This window comes from Marmota monax, unplaced genomic scaffold, assembly GCF_021218885.2.
Source record: "Marmota monax isolate L192 unplaced genomic scaffold, Marmota_monax_Labrador192_F-V1.1 WCK01_AAM20220418_F8-fsc00263, whole genome shotgun sequence".
Taxonomy (NCBI): domain Eukaryota; kingdom Metazoa; phylum Chordata; class Mammalia; order Rodentia; family Sciuridae; genus Marmota; species Marmota monax.
Window position 1 is genome coordinate 780,094 of NW_026693408.1, and position 26,804 is coordinate 806,897.

Here is a 26,804-nt window from a genome sequence, read left to right on the forward strand (position 1 = left end):
CTTCTAGGCTCTTTCTCTCAATGATGAAATGAAAGTTAATATTAACAGCAATATAGAGCTGTGAAAACTAGATAATGTTTGTGAAAGTGCTTGGCATATAGTATTATTCAGTAGTGTTTTTCTTTTTCCCCTTTCTTGTGTGAAAAGGACCCAGCAAAATCCTTCCTAGTGATGAGAGTTTTGCTCAGGTGTGGTTCAGCCCAGAAAAGGTCCTGTACCACTTAGATCTTTCAGCTGGCCTTCTATTCAATGCTTTCCCCCACACACATGTTCACCTAGTGCACAGACAGGACTGATTCATGCTCATCATCATGGAAGAACAAGGTCCAGATGAGAATACATGCAACCCATAGAAAGGAGTATGGGAAAGGCTCAGTTTCACCTCTGGCTACCATCCCTTTGTTATTGAGGATTGCTTTATGTGAAAATTCTAGTCATTTATCACACATAGTGATAAAACTTGTCCACTTGTATGGAAAAGTATTCCATACTTTTCGACTTCTAGCCTAACCACAGGCCCTATTTACAGATCAGATGTATTGACCAACTAGACTGTAACTTTAGCAAATATATCCATCTGGTCTGTAAATAGGGCCTGTGGTTAGGCTAGAGATAATACCAAGAAAATAGAATTCTTGATGACCAGAATAGAGAAGAATTGAGCATTATTTAATTTCTTTAAGAAGACACAAAATTTGGGCTGGAGTTGTGACCCAATGGTATAGTGCTTGCCTAGCACACGTGAGGCACTGGGTTCGATCCTCAGCACAACATAAAAATAAAATAAAGATACTGTCCACCTACAACTAAAAGACAATTTTTAAGAAAAAATTTTAAGAAAAGACAATTTAAAAAAAAAAAAGTTATGGACTTGTAGATTATATTGTTATATTGCAAAAACACAATGAAGTTTGCATAGTGAAAGTAGTTGTTAAAATTGGAGAGCCAGGATCCTAGAGAAAAGAAGTACAGAATATGAACCCAGTGTTCAACACACCTTTTGAAGCATTTACCAATTTATAAGCAGAGGCTGAAAAGTGACCAGAAAGTAATGGTTGAAAGATTGAGATGAGGAAAGCTCAAGCAGTCTTACTGGGCTTGTGAAACAAAACTTGGAATTCAGAATCCTCCAAGAGAATGGAGCCCTGTTAAACACCCCCAGACTTTCTATTGGGATCCCAGAAGGGAGCCACATTGGAACTATAGGCTAAACCAGAATTTGACTAACCTTCTCAAAGACTAAAGCCCAAGTTCAAAATCTACTAAATCTCTACTTAGGATAAAGTGATATATTTATAGTCTGAAAGTGATATATTGTAAGGAGACAGTAGGAAATTCTCTAGAAAAAGATAGTAGCAGCAACAGCCTTGGATTATCTCTACATTTTTCATAAAACTGTCTAGTAACCTATTAAAAAAAAATAGGTATATCAGACTACAAGGCCAAATGATCAAGACAGGAGGGGAAAAAAGAAAAAAGTTCTGTAAGAAATCTAAATATTAAAAACATCAAAGACTTTAAAATAACTGAGTTTATATAGAAAACAATAACAAGGTGGATAATTTCAGCCAGTAACTGGAAACAACAAAGAATCAAATGGAAATGTGAGAACTGGAAATACATTTTGAAAATATATACTGGGAATAAGAACTCAGTAGAAGGCTTAATAAATTTAAACATAGCTGAAGAGAGGATTCTTGAACTGGAATACAAATCAGAAGAAAATATCTGGTTGAAGAACAAAAAGAGTCTTGACCATGATGAAAAAAAAAATCTAATGTGCTTATAATTCAAGACATAGAATGAAAGGAGACAGAATAAGGCAGAAGCAGTATTTGAAGAGAGAAATAACTGATAAGTTTTCAAAATTGGCAAATGACTGCAAACTACAGACTCAAGAGGTATTATAAACACTAAGCATAATAAATAAGAAGGAAACTATACCAAGATGCTATAGTTAAAAAAAAATTAAGGCAAAGAAAAACTTAAAAGAAGTCAAAAGAAGCATCATTTGCATCTCAATTTTTAAAATTAAGGTGAAAGCCACATAAAGTTACCTATTTTAAAGTGGCATTTAGTATAAAGACAGTCCTCAAATTATGATGGTTCAATTTATAGTTTTTCAACTTTACAATGATATGAAAGCAATTTTTACTCAATAGAAACTATGCTTTGAATCTTAATCTTTTTCCCATAGTAGCAATATGCACACTCTCAAGTTGCTGAGCAGTGACAGTGAGCCACAGTCACAGCCAGCCACAGAATCACAAGCATGAACAACCAATACTCTACAGTGTACTGTATAAGTTAGAGTATATGAGATACTCAATACTTTATTTTAAAGTAGACTTTATGAGCTGGGTGCAATGACACTCACCTAAGACAGGAGGATCCCAAGTTCAAGGCCAGCCTCAGCAACTTAGCCAGACCCTGTCTCAAAATAAAATTTAAAAAGTACTGGGGATGTTGTTTAATGATAAAGCACTTATCTAATATGTATGAGGCTCTCTGTTCAAGCCCTAGTACAGTCTACTTAATCAATAAAGTGAGCTCAGATGGTTTTGCCCAACTGTAGGCTAATGTAGATGTTCTGAACACATTTAAGGTAAGCTAGACTAAGCTATGATGTTTGATTGGCTATGAGAATTAAGTACATTTTCAACTTATAGTATTTTAAACTTAACAATAACAATCCAGACATAACCCTGCTATAAGTCAAGGAGCATCTGTATCACAGTGGAATGTAAACATACCTCCCCAAAATGTTTTCATCTCCACAAAGGAAACCCCCGTTTCCATTAAGCACTTGCTCTAAATTCCACCTTCCCACCAGCCCCTGGAAATTACCAATCTTTGCTGTGTCCATAGATACACTTACTTGGACCATTTCATATAGAGAAAATTATATAAAATATGTAATTTTTTGTGCCAGGCTTCTTTCACTTAGCATAATATTTTAAAGATTCATCTACATTGTAGCATATATCAGTACTTCATTCCTTTTTGTGACTGAATAATTGTCCTATGTATGTGCGCGCGCGCACTTGCGCGCTACAGTTTGTTCATCCACTATTCATTGATGGGACGTCTGGGATGGAAACAACCCAAATGAATAATAGTGTTACTGTGAACTTCAGTGTTCAGGAATCCGTTTGCATTTTTTTTTTTCAATAGAGAGAGAGAGAATTTTTTTTAATATTTATTTTTTAGTTTTCAGCAGACACAACATCTTTGTTTGTATGTGGTGCTGAGGATCGAACCCGGGACGCACGCATGCCAGGCGAGCGCGCTACCGCTTGAGCCACATCCCCAGCCCATCTGTTTGCAATTCTTTGTGGTATATACTTAGAATTCCTGGGTCATTTGGTTCTATGTTTTAACTCTTTGAAAAACCGCCAGACTCTTTTCCATGCTAGCTGTGAAACATTTTACATTCCTACCAGTGATGTTCTAATTTCTCCACATCTTCACCAGTGTTTATTATTCCTCCCACTTTTTCTGAATAGTACCCTTTTCTAGTGGGTATAGCAATACCTCATAGTTTTGATTGCATTTCCCTAATGCATCTTTTTCTTTTTATATTGGCCACTTCTGTATCTTCTTTGGAGAAATATCTATTCAGTGCTTTGTCTAATTTTAAAACTTGTCTGGGTTTTGTTCTTGTTGTTGAGTTCTTTGTTCCAGATATTAGACCCCTATCATATACACAATTTGCAAATATTTTCTACCATTATATAAACATTTGGTTCAGTTCCTTCATAGTGACTTTCAAGAACTTGTTTTTATTTTGAAGAAGTCTAACTTAACCTGTTTTTTTCCCTTTTGGTTGCTTGTGCTTTAGGTGTCATTTCTAAGAATGACATTTCTAAATGACATCTATTTTTTTTTTATAATTTTTTAATATTTATTTTTTAGTTTTCGGCGGACACAACATCTTTGTTTGTATGTGGTGCTGAGGATCGAACCCGGGCCGCACGCATGCCAGGCGAGCGCGCTACCGCTTGAGCCACATCCCCAGCCCCAATGACATCTATTTTAAAATCTATTTCAAATTACAAAAACTTCTAAGATTTTTATAGTTTTGCAGTTTTAGGACTTAAACTTAAGTGTTTGATCAAGTTGGAGTTAATATTTATATATGCTATGAGGTAGGAATCCAGTTTCATTGCATTCCCCTAATGACTAATGATGTTGAGCATCTGTTCATAACAAATTGCACTTTCCCAAGTATTCTTTGCCTCATTAAATGATCTTTGGCACCCTTGCAAGAATTAATTTAAAAAAAAAAAAAAAAAGAATTAATTTAGCTGGGTGCTGTGGCACACACCTATAATGCTAGCAACATCAGAGGCTGAGGCAGGAGGATCGTGTGTTCAAAGTCAGCCTCAGCAAAAGTGAGGCCCTAAGCAACTCAGTGAGACTCTGTCTCTAAATAAAATATAAAATAGGGTTGGGAGTGTGGCTCAAAGAATGAATTGATCATAGATGTATTATTTTATTTCTAGGCTCTCAATTTTATTCCATTAATCTCTATCCTATCTTTATATGAGTACCACATTGTCTTGATTACTGTAGTTTTGTGGTAGTCTTGGAATTAAGAAATGAGTCCTCCAGCTTTGCCTTTCTTCTCCAACATAAGATAAATTACTTCTGGGGTTGGGGTTGTGGCTCAGTGGTAGAGCACTTGCCTAGCATGTGTGAGAAACTGGGTTTGATCCTCAGACCACATTAAAAGATAAATATTTTTTTAAAAAGATACATTACTTCTAAAGTAACAACAGGATACTTAGAGTTAGTATCTTTCAGAAACAATGGGAACCATGTGGGAAACGGAAGTAGGAAAATAAGTTCAAGGTTACCCTGGGCAACTTAGTGAGACCCTGTTTCAAAATAAAATAAAAAGGACTGGGGATGTAGCTCAGTGGTAGAGTGGCAAGTGTGTATGAGCCCTGGATTCAATCCCCAGTACGGGGAGAGAGGGAAAGAAAGAAGGGAGCCAGAAAACAGTGAATTGCATGTTAAAGGGGGGGAAAAAATGCTAGCCTAAATACCTAGGGAAAAAATTACCACAATTAAAGATGAAATTGAACATTTTCCAACAAATACTAAGAGGGAAATGTTCAGGCTAAAGGAAGAAGATTCCAGGTGAAAATATGGAGATGCTAGAAGGTTAAAGATCAGCAGAAAAGGTAAATACGTAGGTGAATCTAAATTGTGATTGACATATACAGTACTATTAATAATACCTTATAGAAATTACTTGACATCAAATGCACAAAAGGTAGTAGGGAATAAATAAAATAAAAGTGTTCTGAGGGGCTGGGGTTGTGGCTCAGTGGTAGAGTGCTTGCCTAGCATGTGTGATGCACTAGGTTCGATTCTCAGCACCACATATAAATAAATAAAATAAATATCCATTGGTAACTAAAAAGTATTTTTTTTATAAAGTGTTCTGAGAGACTTACATTGTCCAGGAATAAGTAAAAGTACTAATTTATAGTAGACTTTAATAAATCAAGGATACATGTCATAACAACCAAAAAATTAATAAAATAACTTTTAGACTAGTGTAGCCACTAAAAGAATAATAAAACAATACATAATAAAATAATAGTAGGAAAATACTACAAAGTTATATGAAAGGAGAGGAAATGGGCTGAGGTTGTGGCTCAATGGTAGAGCACTTGCCCAGCACTTGTGAAGCACTGGGTTCAATCCTCATCACCACATAAAAGCATAACTAAATAAAATCAAGTTGTTGTATTATCTACAACTAAAAAGTAAAGTTTTTAAAAATGAGGGGAAAATGTTAAGAGGAAAATAGCATAGGACAGGTTGGACAAATGAAATAAGCAATAAAATTACAGATTTAAATACTAATATGTTAGTAGTGAGTATAAATGAATGGCTAAATACACAAAGATACACTAGTTTTAAATTTATATACATACATGTATATGTGATATGTCCTTGCTATAAGGAGACAAAAATGTGAAAGTAAAATGAACAGAAAAACACCATGTAAACGATAATAAAAATAAAATTGTTCTAAATATCTGCTGCTGTTTTAAGATAAAAGACATTTCATAATAATTAAAAGGTTAATTCATCTTGAAGAAAACAGTTTTAAATAGATGTACTTAATGTATCCTCCAATATAAGGAACAAAATTTAATGGATAAAAGGAGAAATAGATAATTCCACTATTATTTAAATGTATCTCTTGATAATGAACAAATACTCATGTTTGAACATCACAATTAACAGACCAAGACGTTTTAAATACATATTATATATAGTATATAAAAACTCATCAAGCAAAGGATATTTGCTATTTTTAGATACATCTCTGCTGAGTCATAAAACATATTTCAACAAAAATATATGGATTGAAATCATGCAGACTTGATTTCTTACCAGTATAAACCAGTATCAAAAAGATAATTAGCAAGGGGTGGGCGATAGGGAAAGTAATGGGAAATGCTGTGGAGTGATATTGGCCAAGTTATATTGTCATATTGTGTGCATGTTCGAATATGTAACAACAGATTTCATCAATATGTACAACTATAAAACACCAATTTAAAAATGGGGGGGAAAGTAATTAGAATGATCCTCAGATGTTTGCACTTAATCATTGTGGTGCTGGGGACTCATATCTAAATGGTAAAGCACTTGCTTGACGTGTAAGAGACACCAGGTTCAATCCCTAGTACCAAAGGAAGGAAGGGAGGGAGGGAGAGAGGGAGGGTGGAAGTTTGCTTCTAAAAAAGAACTCATGAGTCAAAGAAGAAATTGCAGTGGAAAATATAATAAGTGTTTGATTGAATGTTGATAAAATATGACATATTAAAATTTGTCTGAAGCAACTGAGCCATGTTGTAGGGAAATTTGTGACCATAAATGCAGAAAATAGGGGCTGGGGATGTGGCTCAAGCGGTAGCACGCTCACCTGGCATGCATGGGGTGCTGGGTTCAATCCTCAGCACCATATAAAAAAATAAAGATGTTGTGTCCACCGAAAACTAAAAAATAAATAAATATTTTTTAAAAATTCTCTCTCTCTTAAAAAAATGCAGAAAATATAGAAATTAATGTTCTAAGCATTTCTTTCAAATAACAAGCTAAATCCAGTGAAACAAATACAGATCATAAGTGAATTCCTTGGAAAACACACACTTGAAAAAAAAGAACAAATCACAGAGTTGTTTCTTTAATAAGACTAATTGAATTAACTTGATCTGCTGATAAGAAGAAACATTCAATATTAGGAATGAAAAATAAGAAATATCACTAAAAAGCATATACACATTAAAAATAATAAATACAAAGAAAAAGAAAGTAGACTAGTGTTTACCAAAGGTTGTGGGGAGGAGAAAAGGATAGTTGTTTAATGAGTGTAGAGTTTTGAGATTTGTAAGATGAAAAAGTTCTGGAAATTTATTTTATAACAATGTGAATGTACTTACCGTTACTGAACTGTACACTTAAAAATGGTCAAGATGGCAAATTTTATGTTATGTACTTTTTGCCACAAGGAAAAATAATAATGATGAAAGAATGTTATGAGACCTTGACCGTAAAGTATAAAAATTAGCTGAAGTTCACAAATTCCTTGAAAAAACACAAATATCAAAATTTATATAAGAAGAAATAGGAAGTCTGAATTCTCCCACATCTAGGCAATAAATTAGACCAATCATTTAAAATACTTACTCAAAGAAGGCCTGCATGGTTTCACTGGAGAATTCTTTCTAACATTTAAGAAAGAAATAACACTACTCTTACGCAAATTTTTCTGGACAGAAGAAAGTTACCCAAATCCTTCTATGAAATTAGCATAGCATTAACACCAAATCATTACAGGGACATTCCAAGAAAGGAAAATTGTAAGTTAATTTAGCTTATGATATAGATGGAAATGATTGCCTGAATAAAACTGATGGTATGTGGGGAAGGAAAACATTACAACCAAATTGAAACTTATTAAAAAATGCAAGGTTAATGACTTTTCTCTCCAAGAGGACCAAACTCTCTCAGTTGAGAGTTTCTTTCCCCTTCTAATAAACTTTGCTATACTTAAAAAAAAATGCAAGGTTGAAAATCTGTGTGATTCACTGATTCACTTTTATTGACAGATTAACAGGAAAGTCATATAGATATAGAAAAATCATTTGCAAAAATTCAACACCTGTTCCTGGTTTTTAAAAAGGAACTTTTAGGTAGAGGTTCGGTGGACATCTGTAATCCACCTACTCAGGAGGCTAAGGCAGGAGGATCACAAGTTTGAGTCTAACCATGACATCTTAACAAGACCTTGTCTCAAAATAAAAAATAAAAAGGGGTGGAATGTAGTTCAGTGGTAAAGTACCCATGGATTCAATTGCCAGTACCAAAAACAAAACAAAACAAAAAAAACTTTTTAACAAACTAGGAAAAACAAGACTTTTTTTTTAAGATGTTAATGGATCTTTATTTTATTCATTTATTTATATGTGGGGCTGAGAATTGAACCCAGTGCCTCGCACATGCTAGGCAGTTGCTCTACCACTGAGCCACAACCCCAGCCCAAGACTTTTCTTAATAATGGGCATTTTTCAAAATCAGAGCAGACATCATACTTAATGGGTCAAGTATTAGAAACATTTTCCCTGAGATTGTAAATGAGAATACCTGCTGTGTGACTGAAAGTTGTATTTCCATATACCAAAATAAGCAATTAAAAGTGAAATATTTAGGGGCTGGGGTTGTGGCTCAGTGGTAGAGTGCTCGCCTAGCATATGTGAGGCTTTGGGTTTGATCCTCAGCACTACATAAAAATAAATAAATAAAACAAAGGTATTGTGTCCAACTACAACTAAAAAATAAATATTTTTTAAAAGTGAAATATTCAAAAAGTTAGCATTTTGAAAAAGCATCAAATGAATGCCGTATGAGGAATATATCTAAGAGAAGATATGTAAGACTTCTATAAGAAAACTAGTATACATTATTGGGAAAAATTAAAGATCACCTAAATAAGTTTGTATAATAGGTTAACAAATTGGAAGATCTATTGTAAATGTTTATTTTACCCTAGATTCGCAGTAAATTCCCTGCAGTTTCAGTCGTATCACAGTAGAGAAGTATATATGTTAACTTCTCAAACTGATTCTAGAATTAATATAGAAAAAGGTCAGGAATAACAAAACAATGTCAACCACCACCCCCACACTGCCCGTGGTACTGGGGATTGAACTCAGTATCTCACACATGCTGGGTAAGCAAAGCACTGAGCTATATCCCTAGCCCTGTTTTATTTTATCTTATTTTATTTTGAGACAAAGTCTTAGTAAATTGCTCAGGCGGGCCTCCAACTTGCAATCCTCCTTCCTCAGCCTTCTGTGTATCTAGGATAAGACAGTCTTGAAGAATAATAAAGCAGAAGGACTCAAAGAACTATAAATCAATATTATTTATAAAGCTACAGTAATAAAGACAGGTATTGATCCAAGGATGAACAGATAATAATCTGTCTTAATAGAACAGATTATAGTTCAAAAAACCACACATAAGTATGTACAACTAACTCATGAAGCACTCATGTAGCACTACATGGCAATGGGGATAAGGATAGTTTTTTGTTGTTTTTCATTTTTTGTTGTTATTGTTTTTTACTAGAAATTGAATCTGGGGCACTTTACCTCTGAGCTATATCCCCAGTCCTTTTTTTTTTTTTTTGTAGATGGGCACAATACCTTTATTCTATTTGTTTATTTTTATGTGATGCTAGGGATCAAACCCAGTGCTTCATGCATGCTAAGCAAGCACTTTACCACTGAGCCACAACCTCAGCCATCCCCAGTCCTTTTTTATTTTTTATTTTGAGACAGGGCTTCACTTAGTTACTGCTAAGGATCTTATTAAGTTGCCAAGTCTGTAATCCTCCTGCCTCAGCCTTGCAAGTAGCTGGGATTACAGGCATAGCCTAGCTAAGGACAGACTTTAAAAGATGTTTCTGGGTCATCTTAATTTCTATACAAAAAAAGTTAGTTTTAATTCCTACTTTACACTCTATTCACAAATTAACTTGAAATGGACAATATATTTAAATGTGAAAGGTAGCTGAGCACAGTGGTATGTGCCTGTAATCCCAGTGACTTGGGAGGCTAAGACAAAAGGATCACAAACTGTTGGGGATGTTGCTCAGTGGTTAAGTGCCCTTGGGCTCAATTTCTGATACCAAATAAAAAATGTGGCTTCTAAAAGATAAAATAGGTATCTTCAAACTGTTTAGTTTTTGGTAAAGAGATAGGCAGAGAGTTCTTTAAATAGGACTCAGAAGTACATGAACCATAAGATAGTTAAGTTGGTCTACACTAAAATTAAGAAATTCAAGATCACTGCAATATTTATAATTCACCAAGAATTCATTCAGAATAAAGATTTAAGGAAAAAACACAACCTGATAGGAAGATGAGGAAAAGAAATAAGTAGACATTTCAGGATGAACCATATACACAAATAGCCTAAAACCATATGAAAAGTGTTCTTCCTATTTAGTTATCAAGGGAAGGTAAATTAAAACCACAATGAAATACCATTACATACCTACAAGAAGTGCTAAAATGAATAACAAAACATCAGATATTGGAACCAATATAGAATGAATGAAACTCTAACTTATTGGTGGCAGTAAAAAATTGATAACTTTGGAATACTGCCAGTGTGATGAAGCTGTATATACATACCCTGAAACCCAACCATTCAATTCTTAGGCATAACCCAAGAAAGCTGCATTCCCATGAATGCAGAAGATACACACAAGTCTGGTGTAATGATTCATACCTGTAATCCAAGCAGACTCTGGAGGTTGAGGCAGGAGGATCACAAATTTGAGGTCAGTCTCAGCATCTTAGCCAGGCCCTGTCTCAAAATTATATATAAAGAGTTGGGGATGTAGCCCAGTGATAAAGTGCTCCTAGGTTCAACCCCCAGTAACTTAAGGGGGAAAAAAGATACAAGAATATTTCCAGCAGCAATGTTCAAAGTAGCTCCCTGATAGATTACATACCATGAATGTCACAACATAGCATTTTCTCAAAGAATTTAGGCAGAAGAGTATATGATGTGTTTCCAATTATGTAAAATTTAAAATAGACAAAGCTAAACTGTGTGTGAGTAGTCTGGTTCTGGTTTCTCCAGGGGAGGGGAGAGGGCACGATGTGATCGGGGGTCACCTGAGGGACTCATGGAGTGCCATTAATGTTCTTTTTCTTGATCCAGCTATGATTTCATGAGTGTGCACTCTGTGGAGCTTACAGTCTGTACACTTCTCTGTATATTGGTCATACCTCTCTTATGAGTTTACTTAAGAGCTCTGTGTCACCAATAACAATAACTTTTTAAAAATCATTTGGTCAGGAAACGGTATTTTTCCAGGTATCAAACAATATCTTGTCCTTCCTTGGCAAGCCAGCATTATGCCTTTCTCTGAAATTCAGCTGCTTGAATGTTTTTCTCTTGGTGTTATATTTTTCACAAGAAAACTAGTTAACAGCTCTCAGTTACTGGTTTAGGTTCTGACCCTTTTTTAAAATGTTTTTACTTTTATATTTTGGTACTGGGGTTTGAACCCAGGGCCTCATGCATGCTAAGCATACACTCTACCACTGAGCTATAGCCCCAAACTCCATTCTGACTGTGTTTGAAGGGTTTGTTTGGGGGGTGGGGGGGTAAGGGGTGGTGGCACTTGACAAAGATTTGCTGTCATCTGATCACTACCCTACCAGAAAAATGTCATTTCTACTTCTGATGGCTTTAATTCTTCCTGTATACCAGAAATCCTCCTTATCATTAGCATTTTTTTTAATAATTCCCTCTTTGGTACTGTTGGATCATGCAAATCCATCTGAGGTCAGAGACTTAGTTGTCAAGAGGTCAAACATCTGTATTTTACCTGGGGCCTTCCCCCTCAAGAGCTGCTTTGTACAGACAGCACACATCTTCGAATTCACCCTAGTTTTTTTTTTTTTACAAGCAGAAAAAAAAATATTTTAAACATAATAAAGTTGAACAAGAAAATAGTGGTCCTACAAATTCATTTGTTAGTATGAACCTACAACCTTCCTTTCCTCCCTGCCCATCACACCATTTGTAAAATAAGAACAAGGTTGAAGAACTTAAAATATCCTATGTCAAGACATAAGGCTCCATTAGTGTAGTTTTCATGTGGTGGTAAAGCACTTTACTTGCATGAATTCCATATTTTAAAAATCATTTAAAAAATGAATGCAAGGACTTAATTAACCAATAATGTAATTTAAAACGTTCAAATCTATTATCAGAGCCTCAAAATCACCACATAAATCACCAAGTCAGCCCATCTGATGAAGAGGCTCTGCTTACCCACACCCCCATAGTCAGCTGAGAACAATTGCTTAGAGAGGAAAGGTTAGGTAGGCAGGGTAGGGTACGAATTCTCCATAGGAAGAAGTATTCAAATGTGTAAGAGAAATCTTCAAGAGCCCCAGGCAGCTTTTATTTTGAAGAGCTACAGCAGTAAATTACTGGGGGATCCAAACATGGGAACATACATATTTAAAGTGTGCTTACAGGGCTGAGGAAGTAGCTCAGTGGTAGAGCACTTGTCTAACATCCTCAAGGTCCTGGATTCAATCCCAACACCACAAAAAATGAACTTACATGAAGTACTCTTACATTGAAGAATACATGCATTCTTTTTCTTTCTGTAATAATAAGAGGTCAATATGAAGGAGACATTTGAGAAAGTGAAGGATTTCAAAGATAATCCGCATTCTTTCCTCCGAAGCCGGGTGAGAAATGGAAGCTGATGACCTGTACTAAGTCTGTTTTTATTGTTCCTTTTTCAGGTGGTCACTTCTTTCACCGAAATTCCTTGTCCCCTCGAAGCCTGGTGTATGAAAGCGAATTCTCCACAATTGAACCTTCTTTGGACATGTATGATGAGAACAAAACCTGATTTTTTTTAAATGGGCTATTAGGGGTCACTTCTTTTGTGATTTGATTTATGATCACCTTTCTTATTTTGTATTCTTCTCAGTGTCCATTTTGGAAGAATGATAGTGCTTCCAAGCACAGTTTGGGGTTCAGGGTTAAATTGCAAAGTTCCCCAAAGTGAGGCTTTGAGAACAGCATTATTGCCCAGGTGAGCCTTGTGGTATTGAATGCCTGCCCAAAGTTGGCCACTGAACATGGGCACCCAACAGGCCTGGCCATTTCCAGAGAAGAGGCAGGAGTCAGGGGTTAAGGTTGCATTGCAAACATGTCCCTGAATAATCACATGCTATTCTGTGTTGGGGTGGCATTGTTTTTTTTTTTGTGTGTGTGTGTGGTTGTTTTTTTTTTTTTTAATATTTTTTGTGATCCTCACTTACAATGCATACTAAAGCCTGCAAGTGAAGCTTCCTACCAATGCAGAGCACGAGTCACAGCTCCTTGACATACTCTATTTTGTCCTCTGTTTCTATTCTACTTCCTGTTAAAGGGCCTCTTTCTTTAGGGAATTGAGAGAAAGCCTTGTGTTTTGTACCTCACCTAAGACTCTAACCAACCCATTTCCCAACAGAGCTCTGCCTCAGGAGATACAGGCCATGGGGCCAGGGTCTCTTTGTGGTGGTGACAGTCAGTCATCTGCTTGGTCATTTTCCAGCATCTGTGTTGAGCATGACATAAGGTGACAAGTGTTTATGTAGCTACTAAACATTGAAGCCCCCCTAGTCTCAACAGCCTATGGACCTGTCCACTTGCCAACCCTGAGGTGTGGGGAAGTAGCACAAGAGAGCCTGGCAGTCCTCCCAGGCACACTGACCTCAAGAGGCACAGCCAGTGGTTGTCAACATCCGAACGATTTTGAATGTTTTACTAAGAAGATAAAACAACCTTCCTGCTGCTAGATCTCAGATGAGGACTCTTCTTCAGTCTTCATTGGTCCAGCCCAAACCCTTCCCTCCAGCTTCAGAGCCAGCATGAGGAAGGCACTGGAGCGTCAGCAGCCAGGCATACAGAAAAGGATGTGGCAGCCAGCATGGTGGGCATCGTGAACACACATGCTCTTCCTACACACACAGGATGAGAAAGTTGTATCTTATGAGTAATCCCAGCACGGAACCAAAATAGCAAATTTATAAAACAAATCTACACCTCCTTTTTGCAAAAGGTCACGCCATAGTTCAGTCTTCTGCTGCTTATTCATATGAGCTGTAGAAGGTATAAAGGCATTCAGATCCTTATTATGAGACTGGCAACTTTCATTTCCAGATTCCTTGGATTTGACAGCAAACCAAGCCGGCATACAAATCCCTGCCCTGTTATTTGTATTTGCTCTTATGTAGAACACAAGTTTGAAATGAACACTTGCCATCTTTGCACATGTGGCTTCTCTTTAACAGCGTCTTTCTTGTAACATGTCACTAAGACACTTAAGACATAGGTGTACCCAAAACAAAAGAGAACTTCAGAGAACCAGGATGGTGACAGCTTTTAAGAATGCTACAGCAGGGTGAGCAGCAGCATTTTGTTTTAATAATTTGAGACTGGAACAGGGCAGATCTTTAAGGTCTAAACTAATTTTGCTTTTTACTGCTTACCAAGGGCTTTAGTTTGTTTTCCTTTTTATAGTCTTTGTACTATAAAAATATTTTTGATAAACAGTTTCAAGAGAGTGTCTTTCAGAAGACAGGTTTGCCTCACTGATTCTCAGTGAGAACGTGTCTCAGTCTGCCAGAGCTCCAGATGTGCACCTGTATTTGTGTTTGGTTTGGCTCACTGTACAGATAAGATAACTCGGTTCTGATTATTGCCATGTTATCTGTACCATGACCTTGGTTTCCCCAAATCAAAACTCAGATCCTGACATAGCATTTTCTTCTCATCTGTGCCATCTTATAAAGACATATATGCTAAACTCTGCTCAAAACAGTTTCTTTACTAAAAAGGAATGAAATTGCTTGAGGAGAAATTTTTAAATTGTGTCCTTTAAAATCTATTGATTAAATATTTGAATTTCTGAGAAGTCTGGAGCACATGTTCACTATAGAATAGCCAAGGAAGCATTTCTTACAAGGGTATTTACTCAGAACGGTGCTCCAGATCCCAACTTGACACCCTTTTCTGAAAATCCAGGCCACCTTCCAGCTCAGCTATAGAATGGCCTGTCTTTGTCAGAAGGGACACTGATTTCTTCATCAAGGACATGTACTTCGGGAATAGAGAATGGCATTTTTTATCCCAGATAACAGTCTCCCTTCCAGCGGCTGTGCTGCCAGGACTCCTTGCTGAGCCACTCCCGGGACCTTGACAGGGAGCCAAGACTGCTGTGTTTGCTTGCTGTGCCAGCTTGGTGAGGGCACGCTTGTCAGCTGGTGCCTCTGATTCTGAGCAGCTCAGGAAGCAGAGAGCAGCTTCTTCTGTGACAGGTGAGTGTCTTGGTTGCTACAAGTCTTACCACCAGTTGTGGTTATTAGTCAGGAAATATGATTTCTCATTTTATCTGGTGGTGGTGGAGAAGCTATTTGAAGAAGGGAAAGAGCCAAAGAGTGAGCTATTTACACTACAAACCTTCCATACCTCCAATGGACTGTTTTGAGCTAGGCCTGTTGCCAGCCTCTTCTCCTGGACCACTTGCACCCTGATCCGCAGGCAGAGCAGAAACTTTGGCATGTGGAGTAGGGCTGGGAGCAGTCAGAGCGTCATCAGCTAGGAATCAGGTTATGATAGTAAAAATGCAAAGGCATAAGCTTTTTGCATCTTTACTGTCCTTAGGGAGGAACTTCTCAAAGCCCTCCTTTCCTCCTATTTCAGGATCAGGAGAGAAGGGGCTGATGTGGAAGGCCAGGTTTGAGATATAGTGGAGCATATCCATCCAGGGCCCCACATCTGCTCCCCTCTCAGGGAGACAATATCCACAATCAGGCAATTAAAACTCCTCACAAGATCTTGTGAGCTTTTCTTTTAAAGCTAGACTTCATCTCTTCACTGCTTTGCTCCATCAACTAGTTCCTCTGGTGGTTTTCAGGCCTGGTCAGGAGGGTCATCCATGAGGCACTTCTGTGAACACTGGACTAACCCTGTGGCTAAAGCTGCACTCACCAACTTCCTTTATGCCACAATAGTCCCAGCTGCCAAAATATGGAGTGGGGAAGGTATTAAAATAAGATTACTGAGTTTTACTTACTTGACTAATGTCCTGTGGGCTTTATAACCCCTCACATCCAATGCTTTCATTGATCTACATGCCAAACAACACTGGTTTTAACTGAAGAAAAACCAGCATGTTCTCTTGCTATTAACCTTTACTTGCTTGGGCAGTGTTCTGCTGTAGGAAAGCAAGGAGGCATGTTTGAGTCAGGAACTGCTCTCACAAGTGGTTGTTGCTTATAGATGTCATTGAACAAAAATGCTGATTTTAAGAATGTAGCATTTAGAAGAAAAAAAGTAAGACTACAAAGGTTCACAGACCTTTACTAAATTCTCACTGTGTGCCTAACACATATACTTTGAATTGAAGTGGACTCAGTGATCATGAAGATTCAGAGGGTTTGGGGTGTAGCTAAGTGGTAGAGCATGTGATTAGCATGCACAAGTCCCTAGGTTCAATCCCCAACACCAGAACAAAAACAAAAAAGTAAAGTTTTGGTTGTTTCAGAAAACTGGCACATCAACAAGCAAGTAAGATGAAAGAGCAAGTGAAATGAGGCTCAGTGTTTTGAAGAGGAACAGGGGCTCAGATGAAGGGTATAGCACTGCTGCCTTGAAAACCCTGAACAGAAGGGCCAGGTGAAGGCTGAGAAGCTGAGGCAGTGGCTAGGAAGATGGGGTTGCACTTCCTGGGCCCCCAAATCTTTGCTTGGTGAGGGCTTGACTCCAGTCTCTGGAAAGAGAATGAGCTGCTTGGGGGGAGGAAAGTATATGGGCAGCAGAGTGGCCTGGAGTACTAAGGCCTGCCTCTAAGAGGCCATGTCCAAGGAAAGGACTTTCCCAATTAACCCACAGACGTGGGATTAACTGAAAGTAGGAATCAAAGGAAGGAGCCATAGGAAGAAGTGGAAGCCTGAGTTTCCAATCTCAGTGAGTGGATTGGTATTAGACCCAGGGAAAGTCCTTTTTGAGTCACTTTAGGGCAGGGTGCCTAGAAGGAGGCATGGAGATACTGGGCTAATCTCAGGCAGAGGTTTGCTGAGGGAATAGTGATCAGGTTTGGCTCCTCCTGCATCAGAATTCCTGTGAAGCCATGTTTTAAATACACATGCCACCTAGCCCTACCGAAGTTGTCTCCATGTAATCACAATATCTTGGGTGCCCCCTATTTTCCCTCACCCCTGCCCCATGCAGAGGTTTGTACACTAGACACATGCACACACAGACACCCTCACTAGAGGGTACACTCAGTTCAGATGATGGTGGCAGCCAAATGGGCTGGAATTACCCTGTGACACAAAAACCAGGCTTGCGATAAAAACCCTGGGGACACTGACATTCAAGATATGGACAGAAGGTGCTACTGAAGTCAACCAGTTTAGAAAACCCTTTGAATGTAATTTCCCTTTCCAAAAAAGGCAGAATGACTGGCTCTCATTCTCATCTTCAGTGTCACCCAAAGCCAAAGTGTAATGTGGTTAAACTCAATCTTTGCTCCCATTCTCAGGCAGCACAGGGAGATAATTGAAAGGGATCAGTATCACAGTGTATCCTGACACCACAGCTGAAAATAAGTGCCTTCCCTCAGCAGATCCTGATAAGGGCAATTGTTACAAGTTAGATGTATGGAGTTTTGTCCTTTATTTTGACCTTGTGGGTACATCATTCCAAAGATTTGACACACCATCATGTTATCCCTTTGGGGAAAGAATAATCTGGGATGTGGTTAAGATCCTTACAAAAGACTGGGAAACGCCATATGGATTTTAAACATAGTAACATCAGAGAAAAGACAGGAGGAAGTTGGTGGGGGTAAGATGCCTGCATTTTTCTGTCTATATGGAATTGTGTTTTCCTAACTACTCTGTGAAACTTCAGGGAAAGCAAATCATGATGGAGCCCCTGAGCTGATGAGTTGGGGAAAGTTTTACCAGCCTCCTGGAGCCTGTCTGAAGGGGGCTGAAGTTGGGGGATCAGGAGGCCCCCTGTAGTCCTGAAGCTCCTCCAAGGCATTGATGGAGTTGAGAAGTTTTCCTCTCTCTTATGGGTGTCCAGGGTTATCCCAGCAAACTGAACCTCAAAAAAGAGGGGCTGAGCGGGCCTCCAGCAGGTGTGGAATAAAAGCAGTCCCCTACATTTTCCAGAACTGTGACCCTACTAGCCCAAAGTGACTGTGGAGTGGGAGGGAGCCATCAGCTTCAACCACTGAAAGAACAACCCTTTTACATCTAAGAAATGTATGGAAGACCCCCCTTAGGGACCACCTGGCCCATCACATGGGTTTTCCCTCCTACAGTTCACCTTAGGCTGCAGTCATTTTTCTGTTTTCTTCACTCAAACTTGGGGAAGAAGGGAAACGCTTTAGTACAAAAAGGTAAAAGTCTTTGAACCTCATACAGCTTGATTATTAAACCTTCAGAAAGGTTCATTGCTGCTGAAGTTGCTCAGGCCTCTGCCCTGGGCTCTCTGAGCTCTGCCTGCTAACTCCTCCATATGCACATATTACAAAGGATTGGGACTGGAGGTGTCATAGACCCCAGAGCCAAGGATGTGGCTGGGCACTTCTGTAAGCCACACACATCCTCCTGTGGAAAAGCCGGGAGCAGGAAGCCATCGTCAGCACACTTCTCTCAGCTCTGATGTCCATCCCCTGGGACACTTCACCAACTCATTTCTTACCAGTCCACTTACCTCCACTCGTGGGGTAGTCACGTGCATAGGGAACATATATGTTGGTCACCTGGCAAGTCTAACTTGGCTTTCATCAGTTCCTCATTCCTGTCATCTTTTCTACCCTCTCTTTCCAGGTACTAGCAACTGTCAAGAATTACAGATGAGGGGCTAGGATTGTGGCTCAGTGGTAGAGCGCTTGCCTAGCACATGTGAGGCACTGGGTTTGATCCTCAACACCACATAAAAATAAGTAAAATAAAGGTATTGTGTCCATCTATAGCTTTAAAAAAATAGAATTACAGATGATTGTTCTGAGATATTGTTTTCAAAATTAACACAACTTAATGTGAATTTAAATTTGCTTTTGGAATTACCCTTCCTTCCTCCACAATTAAGTCCAAGTATATTTGTACTGTGTGATATTAAAGGACTTTTCTAGTGACTAGGAGGAACTGAACCAAGAAATTTATTTAAAAGGTGGAGAGGATCTAGGTAGAATATATCATCCCAAGCCATTTGTTTTCCTTCAGGTGATCAAGCTCTTCCAAAATAGGAAGGCTGCTGATTGCTAGATGTGTTCTGTGGATCCAGTCACTAGATGTGACCTGGTTCCACAGCCCAGCACCTTTGTGGGGGGCCTAGCTTGTGACGATACATGCCAACCTGGAAAGAGGCAGAGAGGGCACTGTCTCCCTTCATCCTTCCAGCAGCCCAGGCCTGTCTTGCTGACCCAGCTGGAGGAGGGGCTCCCTTGGCTGGTGCTTAGACCAGAATCTGGTGTCTTGAGCCAAGAATGGGAAGCAGGATGGACTCCAGAGTGGCAGTAGCTCTGTCCAAGAAAACTGGACAAGCATGCTTACCGACACAAGAAAAGACTCCCAGCTAGGAGATAACATTGACAGTATGGAGAACATCATTGCCTAATAGAAATATCCTGTTCCCGCACAAGAGAAGGACTACTTCCAATCCCAGACTACATATGTCACAATTGGTTTTGACCCTCAGTAGCTTTTATACTCAGAAAATACTAAAGTCACTCCTTTCATATTTGGGTCATTTGAAAAGCCCCTCTTACTCCAGGTTCCTGCTAACTATGCACAACATCTCAGACGATGGCATACAAAACTATTTTTCTAACTATAGCACAGGTAATTTGGGATGGGGGAAGCTTGGAATATATGTAAGTGTAGCAAATGACTTATCTTCTACCTTGAGAGATAAAAGGGAAACTATGCACTTGACTTTTAATTCACCATTGGATAGCTTGTGTCAGGAACAATACATATCAAATATTCAAGAGAAGAGAAAAATTGATCATTAGCTTAATTGGGGGGTTCACTGTGGGGGATTTAGCCTGTCTAGAACACAGATATCTTCAAATACAATGTGAACTGAGTTCTTGACAATCAGATTTTATCAACCCTTGGAAATGTTCTGGGCAGCACAACTCTTATGTCCACATGGTTATAATTAAATAGTGAAATTGTATGGTATATAACTAAATGCCAATAGTGTATACCTGTATGTGCAAAATTTGCTAATATAACCATTTCAATAAAAGCCTATTGAAAAAAACTCTTGGCCACATGGAGTACTGTTGGTGGTAATATAAATCAGTGAGGACTCTTGGTTGCAGGTGAAAGAAAATTCAACCCACACTGGCTAAAGTAAAATGGGAATGTAGTGGTTTCCAAAAGCCAAAGCCTGTGGCAGATGTGATATGATTTGACCCTCAAACACTGATACCAGGACACAACTTCCAGCTTTGCTTCCTCTAGGAAATCTCCATCTTGTGGTAACAAGTACTTCCAAATTCTTGAGGGCAGATTTCTCTATAGAATACAATGACACACATGTTCAGTGTGCCAGTAGTGTCATCAGCACTCCACTGAAGTGTCCCAGACCAGAATGGCATTGCCTGGGCCCTGTTTGAAGGCACATGTCCATCACCAATCCAGCCACTGTGATCCCAGAGATGGGTTTCACTGATTGCCTCAGCCAGAGTGGGTTCCACTTCTGCAGCCCAGTGGCGCATTCAGCTTCACCTGCAAGACAGGAGCTGAAGGCTGAGATGTAACTCAATGGAGAGCACTTGTGCAGCATGTACAAGGCCCTGGATTCAATCCCCAGCTCCTCAAAGAAAAAGAAAGAAAAAAGATGGGAGTTAAGTTCTAAGGAATGGCTCCCACAACAAAAATAATTGTGCTGCACAGAAAGGAGAAGTGGCTGTTGAGGGCCAAAAGCAGCAAGTTTCCAGTGTGTGTGTGTGTGTGTGTGTGTGTGTGTGTGTATATAAAAGAGTTGGAACCAGAAAGATCTGTATATCAGTGCCATCTCTGCCAATTACTAGTTTGAACTTGGCAAGTCATTTCACCTGCCTGGATTTCAGTTTTATCATCCCTAATTTAAGAATCATAAAATACCTACCCAATAGGATTAATGTGGGAGGAATTAAATTTAAAATTATGTCAGAAGTAGGTTTCATATTATATGGCCATTAACAGTTCTAGTATCCAGAATATATAAAGAACTCCTACAACTCAATATAAATAATATAATTTTTAAATGAGCAAAAGATAGGAATAGGCATTTCTCCCCCACCAAAAAAAAAAAGAAGCACATTAAAATATTTTCAACATAATTAATCATTAGAACTGGATATTATTGGGACAATAACATTGATGAGATATTGAAAATTAGAACTCCCAAACATTACTGGTGGAAGTGTGAGATGGCACCACTGCTTTGGAAAACAGTTTAGTGGTTACTCAAAAAAATCAATTTATTTTTTGTTTTGTTTTGTTTTTTGGTACCAGGGATTAAATCCAGGAGCTCTTACCACTGAGCCACATCCCTAGCCCTTTTTTGTATTCAGTTTAGAGACAGGGTCTCACTGAATTGCTCAGTCTTGCTAAATTGCTGAGGCTGGCTTTGAACTCACAATCCTCCTGCCTCAGCCTCCTGAGTCACTGGGATTACAGGTGTGCACCACTGCACTGGGCAATCAAACATATCTTTAACACATGTTCCAATAATATAGCATAAATATATAGTATATCCAAGAGAATTTAAAACAAATACACACAAAAATTTATACAGCATTATTCACAGTCAAAAGCAGAAAACAAATGTTCATCAACTGATGAGTGAATAAACAAATGTGACATAATCGTGCCATTAAATAATATATTCAGTCCTAAGAAACGAAGCACTGCCACATGCCACACATCAATGAATCTTGAACCCATTATAGTACATGAAAGAAACCAGACTCAAAAGGCCACATATTGTATGATCCACATGAAATATCCAGAATAGACAAATCCATAGACAAAGCAGATTAGTGTTTGCCAGGGGCTAGGAGAAGGGAGAGATTGGAGTGACTGATTGCTAATGAGTACAGGGTTTCTCTTTGGAATGATGAAAACATTCTGGAATTAGATAGTGGTAGTGGTTTCCAACCTTGTGAAAATACTAAAAGCCCACTAAATTGTGCACCTTAAAAGGTGACTTATATAAAATGTGAATTTTATCTTAGAAAATTAATTAAGAAGTAGGTTTAGCACATACTAAGTGCTCAATGACCATTTGATCTTCTCTTCTTATAAAGAGTATTTCAGGGCTGGGGATGTGGCTCAGTGGTAGAGTGCTCGCCTGGCATGCCTGGGGCACTGGGTTCAATCCTCAGCACCATATAAAAATAAAATAAAGTTGTGTCCACCAAAAACTAAAACATAAATATTAAAAAATTCTCTCTCTCTCTCTCTCTCTCTCTCAAAAAAAAAAAAAGAAAAAGAAAAAAAGTATTTCAAAGGGTGGTCTCTAGGTCAGCAGCACAGCATCAACTAGGAACTCATTAGGTATGCAGATACTCTAGGGTGGGGTCCCAAAGTATTCAGTAGGCCATGCAAGTGATCCCAGGGCATGCTCAAGTTTAATCCCTCCAGTGAAAAACAACCCTTTACCTCCTCTCAGGGTAGTTAACAAGTACTTCCAAAATCTCCAAGGCAGATTTCTCTACAGAGTAAAACAACATTATGAGTTTAAGAAAACTAGTCTCTACTTTTTGGGGGGCGAGGGGGGTGACTTGGTGCATAATAATTAAATAGAAGAGTAGGTTTCCTTGTGTCATATTCCTACATACACATAATATAATTTTATCAATTTCATTTCCGGTACCTGCCTTTATGCCCTTTCCTCCCTCTCCCAATCTCCTCCATCTATCCTACTGGACTCCCTTCTTTTTTCATGAGATCCAGTTGTTTCCTTTTTTTTTTCCCTTGTTGCTTCCACATATGAGGGAAAATATACAACCCGTGATTCTCTGGTCTGACTTATTTCACTCAACATAATTTTCTGGAGCATTCTATCCATTTTCCTGCAAACGACATGATTTGTTCTTAATGGCTGATTAAAACTCCATTCTGGGGGCTGGGGATGTGGCTCAAGTGGCAGCGCGCTCGCCTGGCATGCGCCCAGGTTAGATCCTCAGCACCACATACAAACAAAGATGTTGTGTCCGCCGAAAACTAAAAAATAAAAATATTAAAAAAAAAAAACTCCATTCTGTATATATACCACATTTTCTTTATCCATTCATCTGCTTAAGGACACTTAGACTCATCCTCAACTGGGCTGCTGTGAATGGTGCTGCTATAAACATTGGTACACGTGTATCTCTAGCGTTAATTCTACTGAATAAATAACAATATCTCTACATATTGAAAGTTGATTCAGAGTCACAAGCAATATTTCAAAATTCTATGGATTATGGGTGAGAAACCAGCCTCTACCTCAGAGCAAAGCCTGTCCAAGGAAGAGGGCATGACCCTTGTCCTTAGAAAGACCCACAGAGCACTCCTAGGCATACCCACCCTGCTGAGTTGTTTATCTACAAATAACAGGAGAGATCTGCAGAGCCAGGTGTCCCTGACTCAGTCAGGCTAGGTGAGGACCCATATCAACCCCCTAGCAGCCACCAATCAGCATGAGACAGGGAAAATACTTGGGATGCCAGATGACCCTCCCAGTAGTTTATGGTGGTTGATAACGTTGGGAAACCATGTAGTTCAGCACTACTCCCCTCGTGGCTTAAACCAATTAGTTCAAACGAATCCCCCCCTGGTACTAACCAATCACCCTTACCCAATTTGTTCCCGCCAGTGAATGTGCTAATCAATGTTAAGAGTTGTTTTTATGATTTTTCCTGCGGTGTGTGATAATTTGCTAAGAGATGCTATGATGTATGTGGGGTCCCTGCCTTCCCCAAAGAATGTATACAACTGCTGCAAACCCTGGGCTCTGGGCCTCTCAGGTCACCAGTTGCTGTGTGCACCCGCGGAGGACCGAGCTAGCTCGCAATAAACACCTCTTTGCTGCTTACATCCATCTTGGTCTCTGGTGGTCTTTTGGGGGTCCCGAATTCAAGCATAACATGGGGAGGTGGGGGGGGGGGTGCACAGCCTGTAATCCTAGCAGCTCCAGAGGCTGAGGTAGGAGGATCTCAAGTTCAAAGTCAGCCTCAGCAACTTAGTGAGGCCCTAAACAACTTGGTGAGAACCTACCTCAAAATAAAAAAGGACTGGGGATGTGGCTTAGTGGGTAAGCGCCCCTGAGTTCAATACCTGGTACAAAAAAAAGAGAGAGAGAGAAAGAAAGAAAAAGAAAAGGACTATGGATTACTCTGGCTGTCAGTCATGTACACTTACATCTGTTATACTAAGATCCCTGAATGCCAGTGACAGAGATCCAACTCTGTTCACATCTCCCAGGGTGATTCTAATATGTTCCCTTCCCAATACCCTCTTGACCTTAACCCTTTATCCAGCTAGGTGACCAGAAATCCCAATTGGCGCGTCAAAAGTTGTCCCTGACAGAGTTAGCAGCCCCTTTTGACTCTGAAGGACACAGGCTTACTCCCCAGTCCCTGATACACAGACTTCTCAGTGTTGAAGTTAACAGTGGTCAATTTAATTTGCTTCATGGTATGATAAGAGTTCATGTTTGGACTGTGAGTGGTTCTGCCAGCTGTGGGTTCAGGGGGAGTAGGGATCTGCAATACCGGCTGGAGATGCTGGCCACCTATACCTTTGCAAAAACCTCCACTGATCCCAGGGCCAGCCCTGATTCAGACCCCAAGACCACACAGAGTTCCATCTGTCAGGTGAGGGTAGAACACTGACTTCTAAGAATATACGTGCCTCAGGGGCTTCCTGGCCACCTGTCCAATGGACCTTGAAGATTAATCTTAGGCTCAACTGTCAGAATTCTGAATATCATTACAAACTGCTAACCCTTTTCTAAACGACCTTTGCAACATTAATGCGCACTCGATCGCACAATTGACCAAAAGTATATCAACAAACGCTAATTCTTTACATTTGCTCCCCAAACTCTGAACAAGTGTTCACAAAATGCCAGAAATTCTGATCTCTGCACAACCAGTCCCCTTTCCAGAGAGGCCCGAGGCCCCGGGGCTGGAGAGCTAGGAGACCAGGCTGCAGCGCTGCGGCCTCGGGCGAGAAGAAGTGGACACGGCCGAGTCCCAGCCCGCGATGGTCCGAGGCCATAGCCAGGGTGAGGCGGGGTCCGCGAGGACAGACAGGGGCGAGGCTGGGCGGGGAGAGGCCGCGCGGCGGGCGGGCCCAGGACCTGCGTCCTGTCAACGCCGGGCGCCCACCAGGGGGCGCCGCCCTCCGGGCCAGTTCCCCCCGCCCCGCCCCTCCCGCTCTGCTCCGGCGCGGCGACAGCGGCGGGCGCTTCCGCCTCCCGGGCCCGGGCCGGGTGCGAGCGGCCCCGCGATGTGGCTGGGTCCCGAGGAGGTGCTGGTGGCCAACGCGCTGTGGGTGACGGAGCGGGCCAATCCTTTCTTCGTGCTGCAGCGGCGCCGGGGCCACGGCAAGGGCGGCGGCCTCACCGGTGAGAGGCGCGCGGGCGGCCTGGCCTGCAGGCGCCGCGCTGGGCCGGGCGGGGAGGGCGCGCCGGCGGCGGGGCCGGGGACCGACGCGCCCAGGACAGGCCCAGCCTCGGCGTCGCCGCGGACAAGCACGTCAGCTCGCGGCGAGGCGCGGGGCGCGAGACCAGGAGAGGCCTAGGGGGCGAAATGACCCGCAAGCGAGGCCAGGAAGGGTCGAGAGGTGGCAGGTGCAGACAGGGCGGGGGCGTCGGGGGCTTGAGTTGGGGAGCTAGCGGGAGGTCGTGATGGGGACTGGGGGCTCGAGCAAGGCAGATGCGCTCTGGCTAGGTGGTCGGTCCGGAGACTTCGAGACCGACCCAGGGCGACCGAATGAAGACTGGCAGTCCTCTGCTGAGATTCCATGCCTGAGAGCCTCCCGGTGCTTTGCCAAGGCGTGTGCTGCTCTCTCGAGTGGGATTTAGCAGCTGAAAATCAGCGAGATCTCCCAATACTCTGCCTCTGCGTCAGCCTCAGTTTCCTTAAGTGCTGCTGAGGGCCAAGTGACACAAGCACACATTTTCTTTGCCTCTGTCGATATTACCAATTCACTAAAAAATTGCCTTTTTTTTTATAAAGATCAGAGATCCCTGCTGTTGGCCTCAGCTCCCCTTCTCTCCGTCTATCCTTGACCTACCTTTTGTGCTCCTTGGTGACATCAGAGCTACTGACCCATGGCTTTACCTAATTACCAGTACAGGGTGTTCCTATGAGCGAGCCAAGGTGCCCTTTGTGGGTCTGGGGACCACCATTCACACAGGAGACTGGGCTGGGAGCTCTGGAGTTGTGTGGTATATGGAACTTGGAGGAAGTCCACTGGGCATTCCTTCAGCAGATGTTGTCCAAAGCCCCTCATGCTTCAGTGCCTGCAACCTGGCACTACTGGAACTGAGCTGGGTATCCAGGGGTAGCCTTATGGGAGACCCCAGTGCTGGTACTCCAGGTGCTGAGTGTTGCCCTGCAGGAATGCAGGCCCACTGTTTCTAGATCCTCCAATTTATCAAGAGAATTTTCTGTAAAA

The 26,804-nt window shown here is 40.5% G+C and overlaps 2 protein-coding genes and 1 non-coding gene across 8 annotated transcripts in view; 2 read left to right on the top strand and 1 right to left on the bottom strand.

Annotated features, from left to right (window-relative positions):
• The window catches only part of Rnf130 (ring finger protein 130), a 114,072-nt gene extending 99,104 nt beyond the window's left edge, over positions 1-14,968 (top strand). Inside the window, exon 8 of the mRNA XM_046457036.2 lies at positions 12,873-14,968. Within this exon, the coding sequence (XP_046312992.1) occupies positions 12,873-12,982 (110 nt within the window). The 3' untranslated portion in view covers positions 12,983-14,968. The remainder of the gene's footprint in view (positions 1-12,872) is intronic.
• Trnaa-agc (transfer RNA alanine (anticodon AGC)) lies at positions 11,595-11,669 on the bottom strand. The gene has a single exon. It is a non-coding gene; the product is annotated as a tRNA-Ala (tRNA).
• A 10,600-nt stretch (positions 14,969-25,568) lies between the features above and the next one.
• Positions 25,569-26,804, top strand: part of Tbc1d9b (TBC1 domain family member 9B) — a 51,923-nt gene continuing 50,687 nt past the window's right edge. For 4 of the 6 annotated variants that reach the window (XR_009228029.1, XM_046457038.2, XM_046457042.2 and 1 more), the window contains exon 1: positions 25,570-25,749. Coding sequence is in view for 5 of the 6 variants with exons in the window: in XM_046457038.2 (XP_046312994.1) it covers positions 25,632-25,749 (118 nt within the window). In the remaining variant the exon portion in view is untranslated. Of the gene's footprint in view, positions 25,750-26,804 lie in introns of all 6 variants that reach the window. The other 2 variants (XM_058583355.1, XM_058583356.1) reach the window with 1 other exon arrangement.